This window comes from Coregonus clupeaformis, chromosome 8 (genome assembly GCF_020615455.1).
Source record: "Coregonus clupeaformis isolate EN_2021a chromosome 8, ASM2061545v1, whole genome shotgun sequence".
Classification (NCBI taxonomy): domain Eukaryota; kingdom Metazoa; phylum Chordata; class Actinopteri; order Salmoniformes; family Salmonidae; genus Coregonus; species Coregonus clupeaformis.
Genome location: NC_059199.1, coordinates 51,156,332 through 51,177,012, shown reverse-complemented (window position 1 = coordinate 51,177,012; position 20,681 = coordinate 51,156,332). Strand labels below are relative to the sequence as shown.

The 20,681-nt window shown below is 44.9% G+C and overlaps 1 protein-coding gene across 1 annotated transcript; it reads right to left on the bottom strand.

Moving 5' to 3' along the window:
• Window positions 1-7,063: 7,063 nt before the first annotated feature.
• LOC121571910 (protachykinin) lies at window positions 7,064-12,559 on the bottom strand. Its single transcript, XM_041883700.2, has 5 exons — window positions 11,913-12,559; window positions 10,866-10,968; window positions 10,609-10,632; window positions 8,077-8,133; window positions 7,064-7,925 (listed from the first exon to the last, which is right to left on the bottom strand). The coding sequence occupies exons 1-5, from the start codon at window positions 12,021-12,023 to the stop codon at window positions 7,879-7,881; spliced, it is 342 nt and encodes a 113-aa protein (XP_041739634.1). The 5' UTR covers window positions 12,024-12,559; the 3' UTR covers window positions 7,064-7,878.
• Between the last annotated feature and the right edge of the window lie 8,122 nt (window positions 12,560-20,681).

The following is a 20,681-nucleotide window of genomic DNA, read 5'->3' as shown; positions in this document are numbered from 1 at the left end:
CCCGTCCCCAATGCACCAACAACCAAAAAAATGAACAGAGAAAAAAGACAAAAGGAAAACAGGAAACAACAATGCAACAAACAAAAGACATCAAGGCATCAGCCTCAGGCAAACAGGCATTAGCTGTAACAACACTGTGTCATTCAAACTTACTGTTTGTTATGTTTTATTTTGACTTTATTTCTTTAAAATGGTATCTTTGACCATCATTCTATCCCCTGCCCAGCAACTCCACTCCCACATCCCAACCCTCAGCCCATCCCACCTATCTCTGCTGGCCACCCTCTTCGGATTTCTACGCACCATATGTTTTTTTTATTTGTTTCATTTAGCAGACGCTCTTATCCAGAGCGACACTCAGGAGCAATTAGGGTTAAGTGCCTTGTTCAAGGGCACATCAACAGATTTCTCACCTAGTCGGCTCGGGGACTAGAACCAGCGACTTTTTGGTTACTGGCACAACGCTCTTAACCACTAAGCTACCTGCCGCCCCAGATATATCTTTCAACTATGCTGTGATGTTTAACATACAATTTAAATCTATCTAATCGAATAGAATCCACAGATTGCGAGTTGAAGATAAATAATTTTACTAAGAGTATTAGTATATTAGTAATTGACTGACCCGGTCTCTCCAGATCTCCCAACAGTACTATTTCTAGGGTCAATTGTAGATCAATGTTATGCATTTTCAGCCATTCCTGAACCTGAGACCAGAAACAGGCTACCTTAGGGCAATACCAAAATAAATGGTCTATTGATTCTGTATCCTCACAACAAAATATGCAGAGCTTCGATGATTGTATGCCCCAAATATTAAAAATGTTGTTGGTGGCAAGAATTCTATATAATAATTTTAGCTGAAAAGCATGGTCTTGAATCTTGCGTCGTTTTATATATCAACTCACACACCGGTGTACCATGGAATCGAATCAGTACATCAAAAATCTCTTCCCAACTATTTTGCAATCTGTATGGCACAGCTGTCAACATCCTGGTCCTCAAATGAAACTGGTATACTTTCCTATTTATGCTATTTTTATTCCTCCGCCAGTTTTGATCCTTTATATTGGGCATACAGAGTAGTTCCCTACCTCCTCCTGCTCCCACATGCCTCCTCCATTTTTGGGGTAATGCTGTAATCAATTGGTCATGGATGTGTGTATTTGTTTTTGTATTTATGTGTGGGTGCTTGCGTGAGTGTGTCGTTGAGATTTTTAATTTAATTTCAATGTAATTTAACCTTTATTTAACTAGGCAAGTCAGTTAATGTCACGATCGTCGTAAGGAATAGACCAAGGCGCAGCGTGATGAACGAACATGTTTAACTTTAATATCTTTAGTGATAATAGAACACAATCAACAAAACAAGAAACGACTCGTGAAGTCCACGGTAACAATGACCGAACACAGAACAAGAACCCACAAACACAAAGGGAAAATAGACAGTATAAATATGGCTCCCAATCAGAGACAACCAACGACAGCTGACACTCGTTGCCTCTGATTGGGAGTCACTCTAGCCAACATAGAAATAAACACAACAGAATTACCAACCTAGAATTAAACACATAGAATGAACACACCCTGGCTCAACATATAGAGTCCCAGAGCCAGGGTGTGACAGTACCCCCCCCTAACTCAACTTGAACAAAACAGGGGAGGGCTGGGCGGGCATACCTCCTCGGCGGCGGTTCCGGCTCCGGCCTTGACCACCACCCTCCAATAAACCCCCCATAGCGCCCCTGGTCCAGTCTGGCCCCGCCGGCTGGAGCTGAACTGGACTTAGCAGGAGCGGTTAGCTTCAGCTCCATAGTGGCGCAGTTGACCGGTACCTTACCAGGCACCGGTGACCCAGGCACGGGTTGTGCTGGACTGACGACGCGCACCCCTGGCTTGGTGCGTGGAGGAGGAACGGGCCTTACCAGGCTGACGACGCGCACCCCTGGCTTGGTGCGTGGAGGAGGAACGGGCCTTACCAGGCTGACGACTCGCACCCCTGGCTTAGTGCGTGGAGGAGGAACGGGCCTTACCAGGCTGACGACTCGCACCCCTGGCTTGGTGCGTGGAGGAGGGACGGGCCTTACCAGGCTGACGTCTCGCACCCCTGGCTTAGTGCGAGTAGCAGGAACAGGCCTTACCAGGCTGACGTCTCGCACCCCTGGCTTAGTGCGAGTAGCAGGAACAGGCCGGGCCGGGCTGGCGACGCGCACCGTAGACTTGGTGCGAGTGGCAGGAACAGGCCGGGCCGGGCTGGCGACACGCACCGTAGACTTGGTGCGAGTGGCAGGAACAGGCCGGGCCGGGCTGGCGACGCGCACCGTAGACTTGGTGCGAGTGGCAGGAACAGGCCGGGCCGGGCTGGCGACGCGCACCGTAGACTTGGTGCGAGTGGCAGGAACAGGCCGGGCCGGGCTGGTGACGCACACCGTAGGCTTGGTGCGTGGAGCAGGGACAGGCCGGGCCGGGCTGGCGACGCACACCGTAGGCTTGGTGCGTGGAGCAGGGACAGGCCGGACTGGGCTGGCGACGCACACCGTAGGCTTGGTGCGTAGAGCAGGGACAGGCCGGACTGGGCTGGCGACGCACACCGTAGGCTTGGTGCGTAGAGCAGGGACAGGCCGGGCTGGGCTGGCGACGCACACCGTAGGCTTGGTGCGTAGAGCAGGGACAGGCCGGGCTGGGCTGGCGACGCACACCGTAGGCTTGGTGCGTGGAGCAGGGACAGGCCGGACCGGGCTGGCGACGCACACCGTAGGCTTGGTGCGTGGAGCAGGGACAGGCCGAACCGGGCTGTGGAGACGGATAGGAGACCTGGAGTGAAGAGCGGCCACAACCCGTCCTGGCTGAATGCCTACCCTCACACACTCTGTGTGAGGCGTCCGCACAGGACGTACAGGGCGGTGTATCCGTAACCTGGTGGCCTTCTGAATCCGCCCCTTTTCTACCTCCGTCAGCCCCGTCGTCCATGCCGTGTGCTCCCCCCTAAACATTTTCTGGGGTTGCCTCTCGCCTGTCCGACGTTGACCCGTTTGGCGCCGCTGCTCCTCTCTACGGCGCGCCTCCACCGTCTCTTCTCCCGACGCTTCCTCCCATGTCCAGCCCAAGAGCTGCCCCTGGACACGCTGCTTGGTCGTTGCATGGTGGGTTCTTCTGTCACGATCGTCGTAAGGAATAGACCAAGGCGCAGCGTGATGAACGAACATGTTTAACTTTAATATCTTTAGTGATAATAGAACACAATCAACAAAACAAGAAACGACTCGTGAAGTCCACGGTAACAATGACCGAACACAGAACAAGAACCCACAAACACAAAGGGAAAATAGACAGTATAAATATGGCTCCCAATCAGAGACAACCAACGACAGCTGACACTCGTTGCCTCTGATTGGGAGTCACTCTAGCCAACATAGAAATAAACACAACAGAATTACCAACCTAGAATTAAACACATAGAATGAACACACCCTGGCTCAACATATAGAGTCCCAGAGCCAGGGTGTGACAGTTAAGAACAATTCTTATACAAAATTAAATATAGGACAAAACACACATCACAAGAGAGACACCACAACACTACATAAAGAGAGACCTAAGACAACAACATAGCATGGCAGCAACACATGACAACACAGCATGGAAGCAACACAACATAACAACATGGTAGCAACACAACATGGTACAAACATTATTGGGCACAGACAACAGCACAAAGGGCAAGAAGGTAGAGACAACAATACATCATGCGAAGCAGCCACAACTGTCAGTAAGAGTGTCCATGATTGAGTCTTTGAATGAAGAGATGGAGATAAAACTGTCCAATTTGAGTATTTTTTGCAGCTCGTTCCAGTCGGTAGCTGCAGCGAACTGAAAAGAGGAGCGACCCAGGGATGTTTGTGCTTTGGGGACATTTAACAGAATGTGACTGGCAGAACGGGTGTTGTATGTGGAGGATGAGGGATGCAGTAGGTATCTCAGATAGGGGGGAGTGAGGCCTAAGAGGGTTTTATAAATAAGCATTAACCAGTGGGTCTTGCGATGGGTATACAGAGATTTACAGTTTACAGAGGAGTATAGAGTGCAATGGTGTGTCCTATGAGGAGCATTGGTGGCAAATCTGATGGCTGAATGTTAAAGAACATATAGCCGCTCGAGAGCACCCTTACCTGCCGATCTATAAATTACGTCTCCGTAATCTAGCATGAGTAGGATGGTAATCTGAATCAGGGTTAGTTTGGCAGCTGGGGTGAAAGAGGAGCGATTACGATAGAGGAAACCAAGTCTAGATTTAACCTTAGCCTGCAGCTTGGATATGTGCTGAGAGAAGGACAGTGTACCGTCTAGCCATACTCCCAAGTACTTGTATGAGGTGACTACCTCAAGCTCTAAACCCTCAGAGGTAGTAAGCACACCGGTGGGGAGAGGGGTGGGCCATTCTTCTTACTGAACCACATGACCTTTGTTTTGGAGGTGTTCAGAACAAGGTTAAGGGCAGAGAAAGCTTGTTGGACACTAAGAAAGCTTTTAACACAAAATCCGGGGAGGGGCCAGCTGAGTATAAGACTGTATCATCTGCATATAAATGGCTGAGAGAGTTTCCTACTGCCTGAGCTATGTTGTTGATGTAAATTGAGAAGAGAGTGGGGCCTAGGATCGAGCCTTGGGGTACTCCCTTGGTGACAGGCAGTGACTGAGACAGCAGATGTTCTGTTTTTATACACTGCACTCTTTGAGAGAGGTAGTTAGCAAACCAGGCCGAAGACCCCTCAGAGACACCAATACTCTTTAGCCGGCCCACAAGAATGGAATGGTCTACCATATCAAAAGCTTTGGCGAAGTCAATAAAAATAGCAGCACAACATTGCTTAGAATCAAGGGCAATGGTGACATCATTTAGGACCTTTAAGGTTGTAGTGACACATCCATAACCTGAGCAGAAACCAGTTTGCATACCAGAGAGAATACTATAGACATCAACAAATCCAGTCAGTTGATTATTGACAAGTTTTTCCAACACTTTTGATAAACAGGGCAAAATAGAAATTGGCCTAAAACAGTTAGGATCAGCTTGATCTCACCCTTTAAATAAAGGACGCACCGTGGCTGCCTTCCAAGCAATGGGAACCTCCCCAGAGAGGAGAGGCAGGTTAAAAAGGTCAGAGATAGGCTTGGCGATGATAGGGGCAGCAATCTTAAAGAAGAAAGGGTCTAAACCATCTGACTCAGATGTTTTTTTTGGGTCAGGTTTCAGAAGCTCCTTTAGCACCTCGGACTCAGTGACCGCCTGCAGGGAGAAACTTTGTAGCGGGGGAAAAAGAGGCAGGAGCTTCGGGGCTAGTCGCATTAGAAAGGGTGGGAGATGAGGAAATGTTGGACGGGCAAGGAGGCATGGCTGAGTCAAATAGGAATCCTGACTTAATGAAGTGGTGATTAAAGAGCTCAGCCATGTGCTCCTTGTCAGTAACAACCACATCATCAACATTAAGGGACATGGGCAACTGTGAGGAGGAGGGTTTATTCTCCAGGTCTTTCACCGTTTTCCAGAACTTCTTGGGGTTAGACCCACAGAGAGAGAACTGCTCCTTAAAGTAACTAACTTTAGACTTCCGGATAGCCTGAGTGCACTTATTTCTCATTTGCCTGAACGAGAGCCAGTCAGCCTGAGTATGCGGGTGCCGAGCCTTTTCGCCAATGGAATTCTTGAGGTGGAGTAAATCTGCCAGATCACGGTCGAACCAGGGGCTGGACCTGTTTTTAATTCTAATTTCCTTTATGGGGGCGTGTTTGTTAACAATACCACTGAAAATATCAGAAAAGAAGGTCCAATCGTCTTCGACAGAGGGAGTCAAGCTGATTCTAAACCAATGTACAGAGGCCAGGTCATGAAGGAAGGCTTGCTCATTAAAGTTTTTTAGCAAGCGTCTATGACAAATCAGGACAGGTCGTTTCACTGAGCAGCCATTACGAACACAGGCTGTAAAACAGTGATCACTAAGGTCATTACAGAAAACACCAGACTGATACTTCTACACCTGCATTACTAGCTGTTTGGGGTTTTAGGCTGGGTTTCTGTACAGCACTTCGAGATATTAGCTGATGTAAGAAGGGCTATATAAAATAAAATTGATTGATTGATTGATACCTATCAGGATTATTTGTGAGGATAACATCAAGGAGAGTAGCCTTTTCATGATGTTTGGAGTCATACCTTGTGGGATTGGTAATAATCTGAGAAAGATTTAGGGGGTACCATTGCTTTAGGACTTGGTCAGGTGGTTTAAGCATGTCCCAATTTAGGTCACCTAGCAGGACAAATTCAGACTTAGTGTAAGGGGCCATTAGAGAGTTTAGGGCATTTAGGGTAAAGGTCGGTGCTGATGGTGGACGATAACACCCAGCAACAGTCAATAAAGATAACAATACAATACAGAATATCATGCTGGGAACAACATGATTGAATTGAAGATGAAACATACTTGAGACAGGCTGGTATAATGGGTGACATTACATAAGGAAACTACTGAACCCAAAAGACACATGACAGGTTGGACGCTAACCATGGTGCATTGATTGCACTTTGTTTTCTCAACTACGATCCATATAGAGTCTAGACTGATGGAAATGTGTGAAACTATAGCATTAGATGTCTAAAGTGATGTACATAATGCTATGTCTCTGTCTACTGTATTTCATCCTAACTGCTGCTGATATAAAAAGTGCTCCATACCCTTGACAATATCTATCTGACGTGTTATTATTTTTTTTTTTTGTGTGGTCATGATCTTCATGAGTTTGCATTACAATATCCGCACTAGCATACCATTTAAGTAGAAAGCAATATGTTGGGAATGCATTCTAAGTAGTATGGGTATCCTAGTATGGATCATATCCACTTATGGTGAGAGGGAGGGGTTGCCCAATTTTACAACTCTGTGTGCTACTTTCTTTGTCCCTCAGAGGGTGCACCACTCCACAATATCTACACCCATTACACAATTCCCTTCCTTTGGTTTCACAGCATATTCCTATCGGTGAAAATAAGAAATTCAAGTTCCACCAATAAAGAAAATAGTTTTAATATATCAAGCCACAATCACACACAAGTATTCTGTCATATCATACCATACATCTTGGTTTTATAAACATGACAGTTTGATTTACAGTCAATTTAAATGAAAGCGTGCCCTGATAAAGCACCAGGTCTGTAGTGTACCAGAGTGTGTCATTTATTTACAGCACAATCAGTTGTGATTAAAACAGTTACGAGGCACTAGACAGTGGGCTTGGCAGTGCAATTTTTTACATACCCTGGGGTAGAGCTTTGCTTTGATGGTCCACGACAACAGTATTCTCTGGAACATATGATATGCTGATGGTACTAATACTGTGACATACATTAAATAACATAATGTTTCTGTAAGGTACGGTAGGAGTACCAGATCACACCGAGGGTGGCAAAATTTCGCAAACTTTCCCAAATGTCCCAGGTTTTCCCATAAATCCTGATCGGAGGATTCTGAAAATGTCTGGTTTACGATTTCCCTTCTGATTTAATCTTACAACCAGGATTTATGGAACAACTGGGAATTTTGGGGAAAACGACCAGAATTTTGTAACCCTATTCAGATCACATCCTGCCCTCCTTTGTGCTCCCTTCTTCCTGGACAAATGAAACTGGCACAGTCAGGTACAGTACAGCTACGAAAACACGATGTGAAAACAGACATTATATTATGGTAACTTACAATAAGTTTGACTAACTATACATATTTTGGAGAAAACAAAACTTGGCATCAGACACCCCTTCCACTCTTCTGTAGGAATGACTGGATGAGAAGCGGACCAATAGCAGAGGACTGAGGACAGACCAACCGGTTAGCGGCGCTTGTCGTAGTTCTGTAGTGCGTTCCACTCATATGAATCTATAGTTAAAGAGAAAGTTTGTAAATAACACAGCACAGTTTATTTTCATATTGTCATTGTTAGCACGGTTCCAGCAATTATTGTGGATTTGTAACCAGGCCAGCTAAGAACAGCTTGGTTCGATCAGTAGTGTAAATATGAGGCCCTTACCTGGTTTCTCTTGGCTCCTCTTACCCATCAGTCCAACAAATGAGTTAATTTTATGTCCTGAAAGAGAAGAGAAGAGAGGAGAAAAAGGTGTGTTTCTTCCCGTAACAGCTAATACCATTGACACTGCAATTACAGACAGCGAGTGATGCAGTGACTGGTGTGCAGAACAAAAAGGTGTGAGTTCTTCCAGTAACTGCCTATATTATTTACACCCTAACCCAAAACTTAACCCTAGCCCTAACCTTAACCCTTAACCTTATTCTAAACCTAACCCTAACCATAACCTTAGCAAGCTGTTGCTTATCAACAGATAGTTTGTTGATAGTATGACCATGTGTAGATCATCTATATGGGACTATCCAAATAATGTGTGACCCATAATTGTTGTCAGTGATGCAATGCCTAGTGTATAACCTCGATGGTGAGAGAGTGTGAAGAATATCTACACCCCTCCTACTGATCTCTAGTCTCATGCAAATTGACGGACGGACTCCGTCCCCTTACCCTAGTGACTGAGGGATATAGCGGTGCCCACCCACAGGTTTTGGAAGGAAGGGTTGTGGTTGGAGATTGTTTTTCCTAAGAGGGTGGGGATAGGATGCACGTCCCGAGGGGACATTTGTGTCCCAGACTGACTGTCATCTCTGTCAGCCTCTGTCAATCACACTAATGGAATATAATATAAGGGTGGAGGGAATGGGGATACGGGGGAGGATGTGGGGGAGACGGGGGAGTGTTGGGGTTATAAAACTCCTCGTGAGATCCCTGAGATACCCTTTCTGTCCATACATCCAACATACTCATTCAAATTAAGTGGAGTAAACTCAAATGTGATCAATTGACTTAAATGATTCAATATTCCCATCAGAGATATGGGAATCATGATGATCATAAAGGGGCGATGGCATCATGTGTATCTTCCATTGGTGGTCTAGTTACGAGTCACTTGCAATATTTCTTCTCAGTTTTCCCCCTGGACATCATAAGTGCTTGGCCCCTCCACTGTGTGTTACATACTATATATATTATAATGTATATATCATATTATATATATATACTATATAATGTATATATTATATTATACAGTTTGTGTAAATGGAAGGGTGAGATGCTCGGGTCCATCTTTCCATCATCAGCGTAACCAATCTAATTTAACGCCTAAATGTCCTTGGGGCATTGATCGAAGCACTCGCTCTCTTCCTCTCTCTCCCCCTTTCTCTCCCTCCCTCTCTCTCTCCATCTCTCTCCTTCACTCTCTCTCCACATCTCTCTTTCTCTCTCCTTCTATCTCCCACCCTCACTCACTTTCTCTCTCTCTCCTTGCCGCTAATGAGTGATGTACAGTCATGCCTGCATCAAGGCTCTGGCAAAATGTTGGTCTACACCAGATACATGTATTTATGATGCACTTGATGCCTCCGCTGTGTGGGGGATTCATTTAGGAAATGCCTCAATGACTGAACAGAGGGGAGACAGCGAGGGGTCTTCATGGCAGAATTAAGTACAGGTATCCTAGCGAGGGAATAGAGGGGTCTTCAAGGCAGAATTAAGACTAGGTATCCTAGCGAGGGAATAGAGGGGTCTTCAAGGCAGAATTAAGACTAGGTATCCTAGCGAGGGAATAGAGGGGTCTTCAAGGCAGAATTAAGACTAGGTATCCTAGCGAGGGAATAGAGGGGTCTTCAAGGCAGAATTAAGACTAGGTATCCTAGCGAGGGAATAGAGGGGTCTTCAAGGCAGAATTAAGACTAGGTATCCTAGCGAGGGAATAGAGGGGTCTTCAAGGCAGAATTAAGACTACCACCTACTGCATCCTAAAATCCTGTCAACCGACCTGTTAGCTGTGTGGGTTGTGATTTAATGAAAACATTTGACAGGTCTCTCTCTATCTCTCTCTTTCTCGCTCTACTTTTATTTACCATTATCCAAAAATAAATATCATTATTCAACCCCGCATTTTGTTGTTTTTTACTGCTGGGCAACATTTGGTGTGTGTTCTCCCTCCCATGCATGGTAATGAGGACCTGTTGGCCTATGGCACTTGATATGTGACACCAGCCTGTCTTCTCCCTCACCCCCTCTCACCCCTCTTCTCACCCCACCTATCACACCCTGTCACCCCTCTGGTTAGCATGACTCCTCTCACCCACATAGGAGTACTGGTGAAGTACAGGTGAAGGACCTGTGGCATCCCTAATCCCTCCTACTCATGGAGTTAACGTCATCAAGCTTCATCACTTGTCACATGGTCCACCTGACCCAATGTGCAAATAACGCCATCATCACCTGGGTTGATCTCATAATAGATTTTCCCCAACATTGCGAAATGGTCTGATTGGCTACACCTGCCTGCCTACACACTGTCCACACGGTCCTTTCACCTTTGTAACACAATGTCAGAAAAACGAATTATAACTAAATCATGGCTTAATTTTTCAGAATGCATGGACAATTGGAACATTTTCTGGGAAATGTTCTCCAAGATAAATGAAAAATATGAATTAATGAATTAATTATATGTTTTTCACTTACTTTTTCGGGTTATCTGTGGATTTGCTGTTGGAATAAGGGGGGGACTTCAATCAATGTAGGCCTATAATTATCTAATTTATGAATTTATGAATAAGCTAAAAACGTGCGTAAAGAGATTGATATACAGTATGTAATTAATAAGCGCATTAATAATGCATATAAATAATGTCATTCCATTTAATTTCAATAAACGGGAAAGTGCCTTATAGAGCGTGAAGGGTGAGGACAGGGCGATGCGCGAGGAAGCACAGTCTTACCGGAGGAGCGTTTCCCCATCAGGCCAAAGAACTGATGCGGCCGCGGTTTCCGTGTCATTCTCCGCAGTATCTCTCCGAATGGGTCAGATGACAGCCACTCGTCCTGCACGAAGGAGAAAATCTAATTAACGGAACATTAGACACCAGAGTAGGGAATAGGATGAGGGAGGGGGAGACTGACTCCCTTATAGCCTACCAACCTGTACCTCTGCGTAAAATATTGTACACTTTTATGGCACTAGATCTAATCTCGCAGAGCAATCAATATAAAACAGTAAAGACACCCCGTGTGAACTTTCATATCCGATCCTATTTTTATCTGACGGGGTAGCCTACAGGTCAGCATTAGTCTAAGCAGTGGCCCAACGGCTGCTAATGGCTAATGCACCACGCGCATTAAAGTACCCATCAATTATCCAAGACATCCCAGGTCCGTTGGTTCCTTCCTTATTGTATAGCCCACCCGCCTTGTTAAAACGCTCTGCGTAACCTGCTGAATGTTCCCAAATCGACTGCAGATTATGAGAAATAAACCCCAAGAGCCACGCCCGGAGACTTGGCAGGCGCCCAACCCGCAATGTCAAAGGGAGAACGTGCGCTACATGTGAATAGAGCTTCAGTCTGGGACTAAGGTAATGATGGAAGCACACTTAGCTCAGAGCTCATACTTTATGCCCATTGAATCATAACAAATATTTCACCCGACATAGAATTTGTATTGCGGGTAGAATGATTGATGTTTTGTCTCTATACATGCGTAATTACGCATGACCAAACTCTCCAAACAGGTGAATTATTTTATAAAAGCACACAAATATTTTAGATTTATTTTATTTGATAGAAATTGGTTGAAATTCCATTCAATAATTTTGGTGATACAAAACACAAGGCTGTGCCATCAAATTAAACATTATTTTCCCCATAGTTAAGCAATCATACATTTTTCCATGTCACATTTTTTGAATTCGTTTAATAGGCGATTCTAACCAACAAATTAGGCCAAAAATATTTTTATTGTTTTACATTAAATCATTAAATCATGCCTACCGTAATTTGATCGTTCATCCAATAATCAAGATCTTCTTCTGGACCAATTTCTTCACAAAAAACTTGGGCGATAGCAAGAAAAGCTATTACAAGCGGTAGAAGTAATTTCATGATGCAGCTATCTGTTGCGTGTAATTCTTCAGCCGTAAAAGTCTTCTTTCTTCGTTTGTTTCGATTTTCAAAAGTAGAAATAGGCTGTTCGAGCACTTGTAAACTGAGTTTAAATGTTTTTTAACCACTCTCTATGACTCGATGTTGACACCTGTGGAAATTGGTATCTTCTCCTCTCCAAATAAGTGCCTCAAGCGTGCGCAAAAAATTATATGTTCCCTCCTTGGTTGCGACCTCGCCTCAGTTCTATCTCTGCTCTAGTCGGCGAGCTCTGCCGCTCTTTAGTGCCTTCACTTTGGTCCTGTTGTGTCTTTGTGACCACGCTGTAGTACTGCACTAGGTTATATAGCAAGGGATAGAAGGCAGGTATCTCATTCGCTTTATATCAATTAAGCAAGTACATTTACTTGACAGGTGCTTCCTCGGAGCTGTGTGATGACTAACATCCGTTGTGGTATTTTGCATATGGTTAATATTACTTTCAAACGTTCCCCTATGACCCTCCTCTGCTTATTGTTCCTGTTGTAATCGGAATGTCCAAGTGAAGCGAATGAAGTAAGAGAGTCTGATGACGCACTGAAGTAGAAGGTTTCTACATAATTCTTTAAGACCTGTCCTACGCCAAAGCAACAAATTAATAATAAAAATAAAGTTGATTTGCGTCTTACTCATCAGTGGAACATGTTTTTTTTTTTTTTTTTATGTCCAGAACCTTCACATTGACAATAGTTTGGATTCTGAAAGTCACTTTTCTAAACTTTTCTAAAAATGAATAATTGGAAATTGAATCATTAGAATAGCTAAGCTATCTCACAAGCGGTCTCATCTTTATTCTAATTTCATGTGTTGCATGATGAGAAAGTACAAATGTTTTTCTCTTAGATACAGAATCTCATTTGTAGTGACCTTGATCCATAACCATTTAGTCTTTTTTCTTCTTCTTTTTTTTCATTTTGAACCCCATAACCCCATAACCCCATAACCCCTTCTCTAAAATCACACAGACAAGGTCCCCCATCACTTATAGGCACTACAGGCTTCTCTCAGAAGTGTGTGCTTTCTTCTTTTCTACACAGATATAGGCTATTTGACAATGGTTCAGGACACATAAAGAATTAACAGAAAAACTGAGCAAACTAGAACGCAATTTGGCCCTAAACAGAGAGTACACAGTGGCAGAATACCTGACCACTGTGACAGACCCAAAATGAAGGAAAGCTTTGACTATGTACAGACTCAGTGAGCATAGCCTTGCTATTGAGAAAGGCCGCCGGCCGTAGGCAGACCTGGCTCTCAAGAGAAGACAGGCTATGTGCACACTGCCCACAAAATGAGGTGGAAACTGAGCTGCACTTCCTAACCAAATGTATGACCATTCATTATACCTGAATGGCGCCGGAGAAGATGGCTGCCGTTTTACAGCCCTCTAACCAATTGTACTATTATGTGTGTTTTTCCGCATTATTTGTCATTTATTCTGTATATAATGTTTCTGCCATCGTCTCTTATAACCAAAAATAGTTTCTGGATATCAGGACAGCGATTACTCACCTCGTATTGGACAAATATTTTTTCTTCAACAAGTCAGACACAAAGGATATCCTACAGACACCCGACAAGGCCCAAATCCCCGTCATTCGCATGAGAAAGAAACAGAGATAACGTAGACGTAGGTCGGGGTGCCTTGTAAGGATCCGATGGCGAGCGAGTAAACTGCCGCTCCCATCAATCCTATTAGCCAATCTTCAATCATTTGAGAATAGATTGGATGACCTAAGATTACTGTTATCCTACCAGCGGGACATTAAAAACTGTAATATCTTATGTTTCACCGAGTCATGGCTGAACGACGACATGGACAACATGCTAGCGGGCTATACGCTACATCGGCAGGATAGAACGGCTGACTCTGGTAAGACAAGGGGTGGCGGTCTGTGTATATTTGTAAACAACAGCTGGTGCACAAAATCAAATACTAAGGAAGTCTCGAGGTTTTGCTCGCCTGAGGTAGAGTATATTATGATAAGCTGTAGACCACACTATTTACCAAGAGAGTTTTCATCTATATTTTTCATAGCTGTCTATTTACCACCACAAACCAATGCTGGCATTAAGATTGCACTGAATGAGATGTATAAGGCCATAAGTGAACAGGAAAACGCTCATCCAGAGGCAGCGCTCCTAGTGGCCGGGGACTTTAATGCAGGGAAACTTAAATCTGTTCGACCTACTTTCTACCAGCATGTTAAATGTGCAACCAGAGGAAAAAAACTCTAGACCACCTTTACTCCACACACAGAGACGCATACAAAGCTCTCCCTCGCCCTCCATTTGGCAAATCTGACCATAACTCTATCCTCCTGATTCCTGCTTATAAGCAAAAACTAAAGCAGGAAGCACCAGTGACTCGGTTAATAAAAAAGTGGTCAGATGACGCAGATGCTAAGCTACAGGACTGTTTTGCTAGCACAGACTGGAACATGTTCCGGGATTCTTCAGATAGCATTGAGGAGTACACCACATCAGTCACTGGCATCATCAATAAGTGCATCGTTGATGTCGTCCCCACAGTGACCGTACGTACATACCCCAACCAGAAGCCATGGATTACAGGCAACATCCGCACTGAGCTAAAGGGTGGAGCTGCCGCTTTCAAGGAGTGGGACTCTAACCCGGACGCTTATAAGAAATCCCGCTATGCCCTCAGACGAACCATCAAACAGGCAAAGAGTCAATACAGGACTAAGATTGAATCGTACTACACCGGCTCTGACGCTTGTCGGATGTGGCAGGGCTCGAAAACTATTACAGACTACAAAGGGAAGCACAGCCGCGAGCTGCCCAGTGACACAAGACTTCCAGACGAGCTAAACCACTTCTATGCTCGCTTCGAGGCAAGCAACACTGAAGCATGCATGAGAGCACCAGCTGTTCCGGATGACTATGTGATCACGCTCTCCGTAGCCGATGTGAGTAAGACTTTTAAGCAGGTCAACATTCACAAGGCCGCAGGGCCAGACGGATTACCAGGACGTGTACTCCGAGCATGTGCTGACCAAATGGCAAGTGTCTTCACTGACATTTTCAACATGTCCCTGACTGAGTCTGTAATACCAACATGTTTCAAGCAGACCACCATAGTCCCCGTGCCCAAGGACACTAAGATAACCTGCCTAAATGACTACCGACCCGTAGCACTGACGTCTGTAGCCATGAAGTGCTTTGAAAGGCTGGTCATGGCTCACATCAACACCATTATCCCAGAAACCCTAGACCCACTCCAATTTGCATACCGCCCCAACAGATCCACAGATGATGCAATCTCTATTGCACTCCACACTGCCCTTTCCCACCTGGACAAGAGGAACATCTACGTGAGAATGCTATTCATTGACTACAGCTCAGCATTCAACACCATAGTGCCCTCAAAGCTCATCACTAAGCTAAGGATCCTGGAACTAAACACCTCCCTCTGCAACTGGATCCTGGACTTCCTGACGGGCCGCCACCAGGTGGTAAGGGTAGGTAACAACACATCTGCCACACTGATCCTCAACACGGGGGCCCCTCAGGGGTGCGTGCTCAGTCCCCTCCTGTACTCCCTGTTCACCCATGACTGCATGGCCAGGCACGACTCCAACACCATCATTAAGTTTGCAGACGACACAACAGTGGTAGGCCTGATCACCGACAACGATGAGACAGCCTATAGGGAGGAGGTCAGAGACCTGGCCGTGTGGTGCCAGGATAACAACCTCTCCCTCAACGTGACCAAGACAAAGGAGATGATTGTGGACTACAGGAAAAAAAAAGAGGACTGAGCACGCCCCCATTCTCATCGACGGGGCTGTAGTGGAATATGTTGAGAGCTTCAAGTTCCTTGGTGTCCACATCACCAACGAACTATCATGGTCCAAACACACCAAGACAGTCATGAAGAGGGCACGACAAAGCCTATTCCCCCTCAGGAGACTGAAAAGATTTGTCATGGGTCCTCAGATCCTCAAAAAACTCTACAGCTGCACCATCGAGAGCATCCTGACTGGTTGCATCACCGCCTGGTATGGCAACTGCTCGGCCTCCGACCGCAAAGCACTACAGAGGGTAGCGTGTACGGCCCAGTACATCACTGGGGACAAGCTTTCTGCCACCCAGGACCTCTATACCAGGCGGTGTCAGAGGAAGGCCCTCAAAATTATCAAAGACTCCAGCCACCCTAGTCATAGACTGTTCTCTCTGCTACCGCACGGCAAGCGGTACCGGAGTGCCAAGTCTAGGTCCAAAAGACTTCTCAACAGCTTCCAGCCCCAGGCCATAAGACTCCTGAACAGCTAATCATGGCTACCCGGACTATTTGCACTGCCCCCCACCACATATTTTTACGCTGCTGCTACTCTGTTAATTATTTATGCATAGTCACTTTAACTCTACCCACATGTACATATTACTTCAACTACCTCAACTAGCCGGTGCCCCCGCACATTGACTCTGCACCGGTACCCCCCTGTATATATAGCCTCCCTACTGTTATTTTATTTTACTTCTGCTCTTTTTTTCTCAACACTTTGTTGTTTTATTTTACTTTTTTATTAAAAAATAAATGCACTGTTGGTTAAGGGCTGTAAGTAAGCATTTCACTGTAATGTCTGCACCTGTTGTATTCGGCGCATGTGGCCAATACAATTTGATTTGATTTGATTTGATTAGAGACACATATTTGTAGACATCTGGCCCTTCACTGGATACTGTGTTAACAAACCTCCAAACGAGCTTCAATGCCATACTGTAGCTCAGCTGGTAGAGCACGGCGCTTGTAACGCCAAGGTAGTGGGTTCGATCCCCGGGACCACCCATACGCAAAAATGTATACACGCACGACTGTAAGTCGCTTTGGATAAAAGCGTCTGCTAAATGGCATATTATTATTATATTATTATACAACCTTCCATGGCCTCCAACTGCTCTTAAACGCTAGTAAAACTAAATGTATGCTCTTCAATCGAACTCTGCTTGCACCCGCCCGCCCGACTAGAATCACTACTCTCGGCGGGTCTGACTTAGAATATGTGGAAACTACAAATACCTAGGTGTCTGGTTAGACCGTAAACTCTCCTTCCAGACTCACATTAAGCATCTCCAATCCAAAGTTAAATCTAGAATCGGCTTCCTATTTCGCAACAAAGCCTCCTTCACTCATGCTGCTAAACATGCCCTCGTAAAACTGACTATCCTACCGATCCTTGACTTCGGCGATGTCATTTACAAAATAGCTTCCAACACTCTACTCAGCAAATTGGATGTAGTCTATCACAGTGCCATCCGTTTTGTCACCAAAGCCCCATATACTACCCACCATTGTGACCTGTACTCTCTCGTTGGCTGGCCCTCACTACATATTCGTTGCCAAACCCACTAGCTCCAGGTCATCTATAAATCACTTCTAGGCAAATCCCCACCTTATCTTAGATCATTGGTCACCATAGCAACACCCACCCGTAGTATGCGTTCCAGCAGGTATATCTCACTGGTCATCCCCAAAGCCAACACCTCCTTTGGCCGCCATTCCTTCCAGTTCTCTGCTGCAAATGACTGGAACGAACTGCAAAAATCTCTGAAGCTGGAGACTCTTATCTCCCTCACTAACTTTAAGCATCAGTTGTCAGAGCAGCTTACCGACCACTGCACCTGTACACAGCCCATCTGTAATTAGCCCACCCAACTACCTCATCCCCATATTGTTATTTACATTGTTATTTATTTTGCTCATCTGCACCCCAGTATCTCTATTTGCACATCATCTTCTGCACATCTATCACTCCAGTGTTAATATTAAATTTTAATTATTTTGCACTATGGCCTATTTATTGCCTTACCTCCATAACTTACTACATTTGCACACACTGTATATAGATTTTCTATTGTGTTATTGACTGTACGTTTTGTTTTTGTTTATTCCATATGTAACTCTGTGTTGTTGTTTTTATCGCACTACTTTGCTTTATCTTGGCCAGGTGGCAGTTGTAAATGAGAACTTGTTCTCAACTGGCTTACCTGGTTAAATAAAGGTTAAATAAAATAGAAATAAAAATAAATAAATATTTCCCTCAGATTACACAGACCCACAAAGAATTAGAAAACAAATCCAATTTTGATAAACTCCCATATCTATTGGGTGAAATACCACAGTGTGAAATCACAACAGCAAGATTTGTGACCTGTTGCCACAAGAAAAGGGCAACCAGTGAAGAACAAACACCATTGTAAATACAACCCATATTTATGTTTATTTATTTTCCCTTTTGGACTTTAACTATTTTCACATCGCTACAACACGGTACATAGACAAATGTCTTTATTATTTTGGAACTTCTGTGAGTGTAATGTTTACTGTTAATATTTATTGTTTATTTCACTTTTGTTTACTATCTACTTCACTTGCTTTGGCAATGTTAACATACTTTTCCCATGCTAATAAAGCCCTTAAATTGAAATGGAGAGAGAGGGGGCAGGGTATAGTGTGTGAGAGAAAGAGTTAGAGAGAGGGGGGTTGCCTGTAGGTGGCTGACCCTGCAGAGACATAGAGGAGCCAGCTGATTTCCATCACAAAGGTTGGCTTGTTTAGCAGAAAGGTGTTGGCTGTGAAGAGAGAGATGCACTGACACTGCCAACACACAGTTCACAGTGTCCACACAGCTCAATGAGTGCTTGACAACTCAAGTGCCTTTATCACAGCCACAATGGACTCCTCTGATTTAAACATGTTGTTAATGGAACATTGCTCATTTTAATTTTACAGATAAATAACACGAGAAGTGTCTGTCATTCGCAAAGCATAGATATAATGTCACTGCCATACAGAGTCTATGGATTATCTAATAGGTCACACAGTCACCATCAATCACATAGTGGGATGTGTACATTTCTAATACATAAACCATAATACAAATAGTATTGAAAGAGCATGAGTCTTGAATATATGTAGAGACAAAGATACAATGAAGATGTGCATACTTTACAATGAGTACTTCAGGATTGACCCAGTGTCATGCCCTGACATAGAGATCTCTAGTTGGTTTGGTCAGGGTGTGAATATCTATGTGTAGATTCTAGTTTATCTAGTTCTATGTTGGCCGGGTGTGGTTCCCAATCAGAGGCAGCTGTCGATCGTTGTCTCTGATTGGGGATCATACTTAGGCAGCCATGTTGCCTACCTATGTTGTGGGATCTTGTTTCTGGTTTGGCTTGTTTATGTGTAGCCCATTAGAACTTCACGTTACGTTGCTTTTGTTGTGTGTTTACTTCTTAATTAAACATGTATGCATACCACGCTGCACCTTGGTCCAATCCTTTACTCAACGAACGTGACACCCAGTCAAAATGTGGACATTTTACAGAGATCTAACCCATTGGATGTGTTCTAATGACACCTGAATCTACTCCTCTTTTTGACATTTGACCTATTGCCACGTCACATTGTGCCTGTCGTCAGATCAATCAATCAATCAATCAATTTTATTTTATATAGCCCTTCGTACATCAGCTAATATCTCGAAGTGCTGTACAGAAACCCAGCCTAAAACCCCAAACAGCTAGTAATGCAGGTGTAGAAGCACGGTGGCTAGGAAAAACTCCCTAGAAAGGCCAAAACCTAGGAAGAAACCTAGAGAGGAACCAGGCTATGAGGGGTGGCCAGTCCTCTTCTGGCTGTGCCGGGTGGAGATTATAACAGAACCATACCAAGATGTTCAAAAATGTTCATAAGTGACAAGCATGGTCAAATAATAATCAGGAATAAATCTCAGTTGGCTTTTCATAGCCGATCATTAAGAGTTGAAAACAGCAGGTCTGGGACAGGTAGGGGTTCCATAACCGCAGGCAGAACAGTTGAAACTGGAATAGCAGCAAGGCCAGGCGGACTGGGGACAGCAAGGAGTCACCACGGCCGGTAGTCCCGACGTATGGTCCTAGGGCTCAGGTCTCTCAGTTGGCTTTTCATAGCCGATCATTAAGAGTTGAAAACAGCAGGTCTGGGACAGGTAGGGGTTTCGTAACCGCAGGCAGAACAGTTGAAACTGGAATAGCAGCAAGGCCAGGCGGACTGGGGACAGCAAGGTGTCAGCATGCCCGGTAGTCCTGACGTATGGTCCTAGGGCTCAGGTTCTCAGAGAGAAGAGAGAACGAGAGAATTAGAGAGAGCATACTTAAATTCACACAGGACACTGGATAAGACAGGAGAAGTACTCCAGGTATAACCAACTAACCCCAGCCCCCCGACACATAAACTACTGCAGCATAAATACTGGAGGCTGAGACAGGAGCGGTCCGGAGACACTGTGGCCCCATCCGAAGAAACCCCCGGACAGGGCCAAACAGGAAGGATATAACCCCACCCACTCTGCCAAAGCACAGCCCCCGCACCACTAGAGGGATATCCTCAACCACCAACTTACAATCCTGAGACAAGGCCGAGTATAGCCCACAGAGGTCTCCACCACAGCACAAACCAAGGGGGGCGCCAACCCAGACAGGAAGATCACGTCAGTAACTCAACCCACTCAAGTGACGCACCCCTCCTAGGGACGGCATGAAAGAGCACCAGCAAGCCAGTGACTCAGCCCCTGTAACAGGGTTAGAGGCAGAGAACCCCAGTGGAGAGAG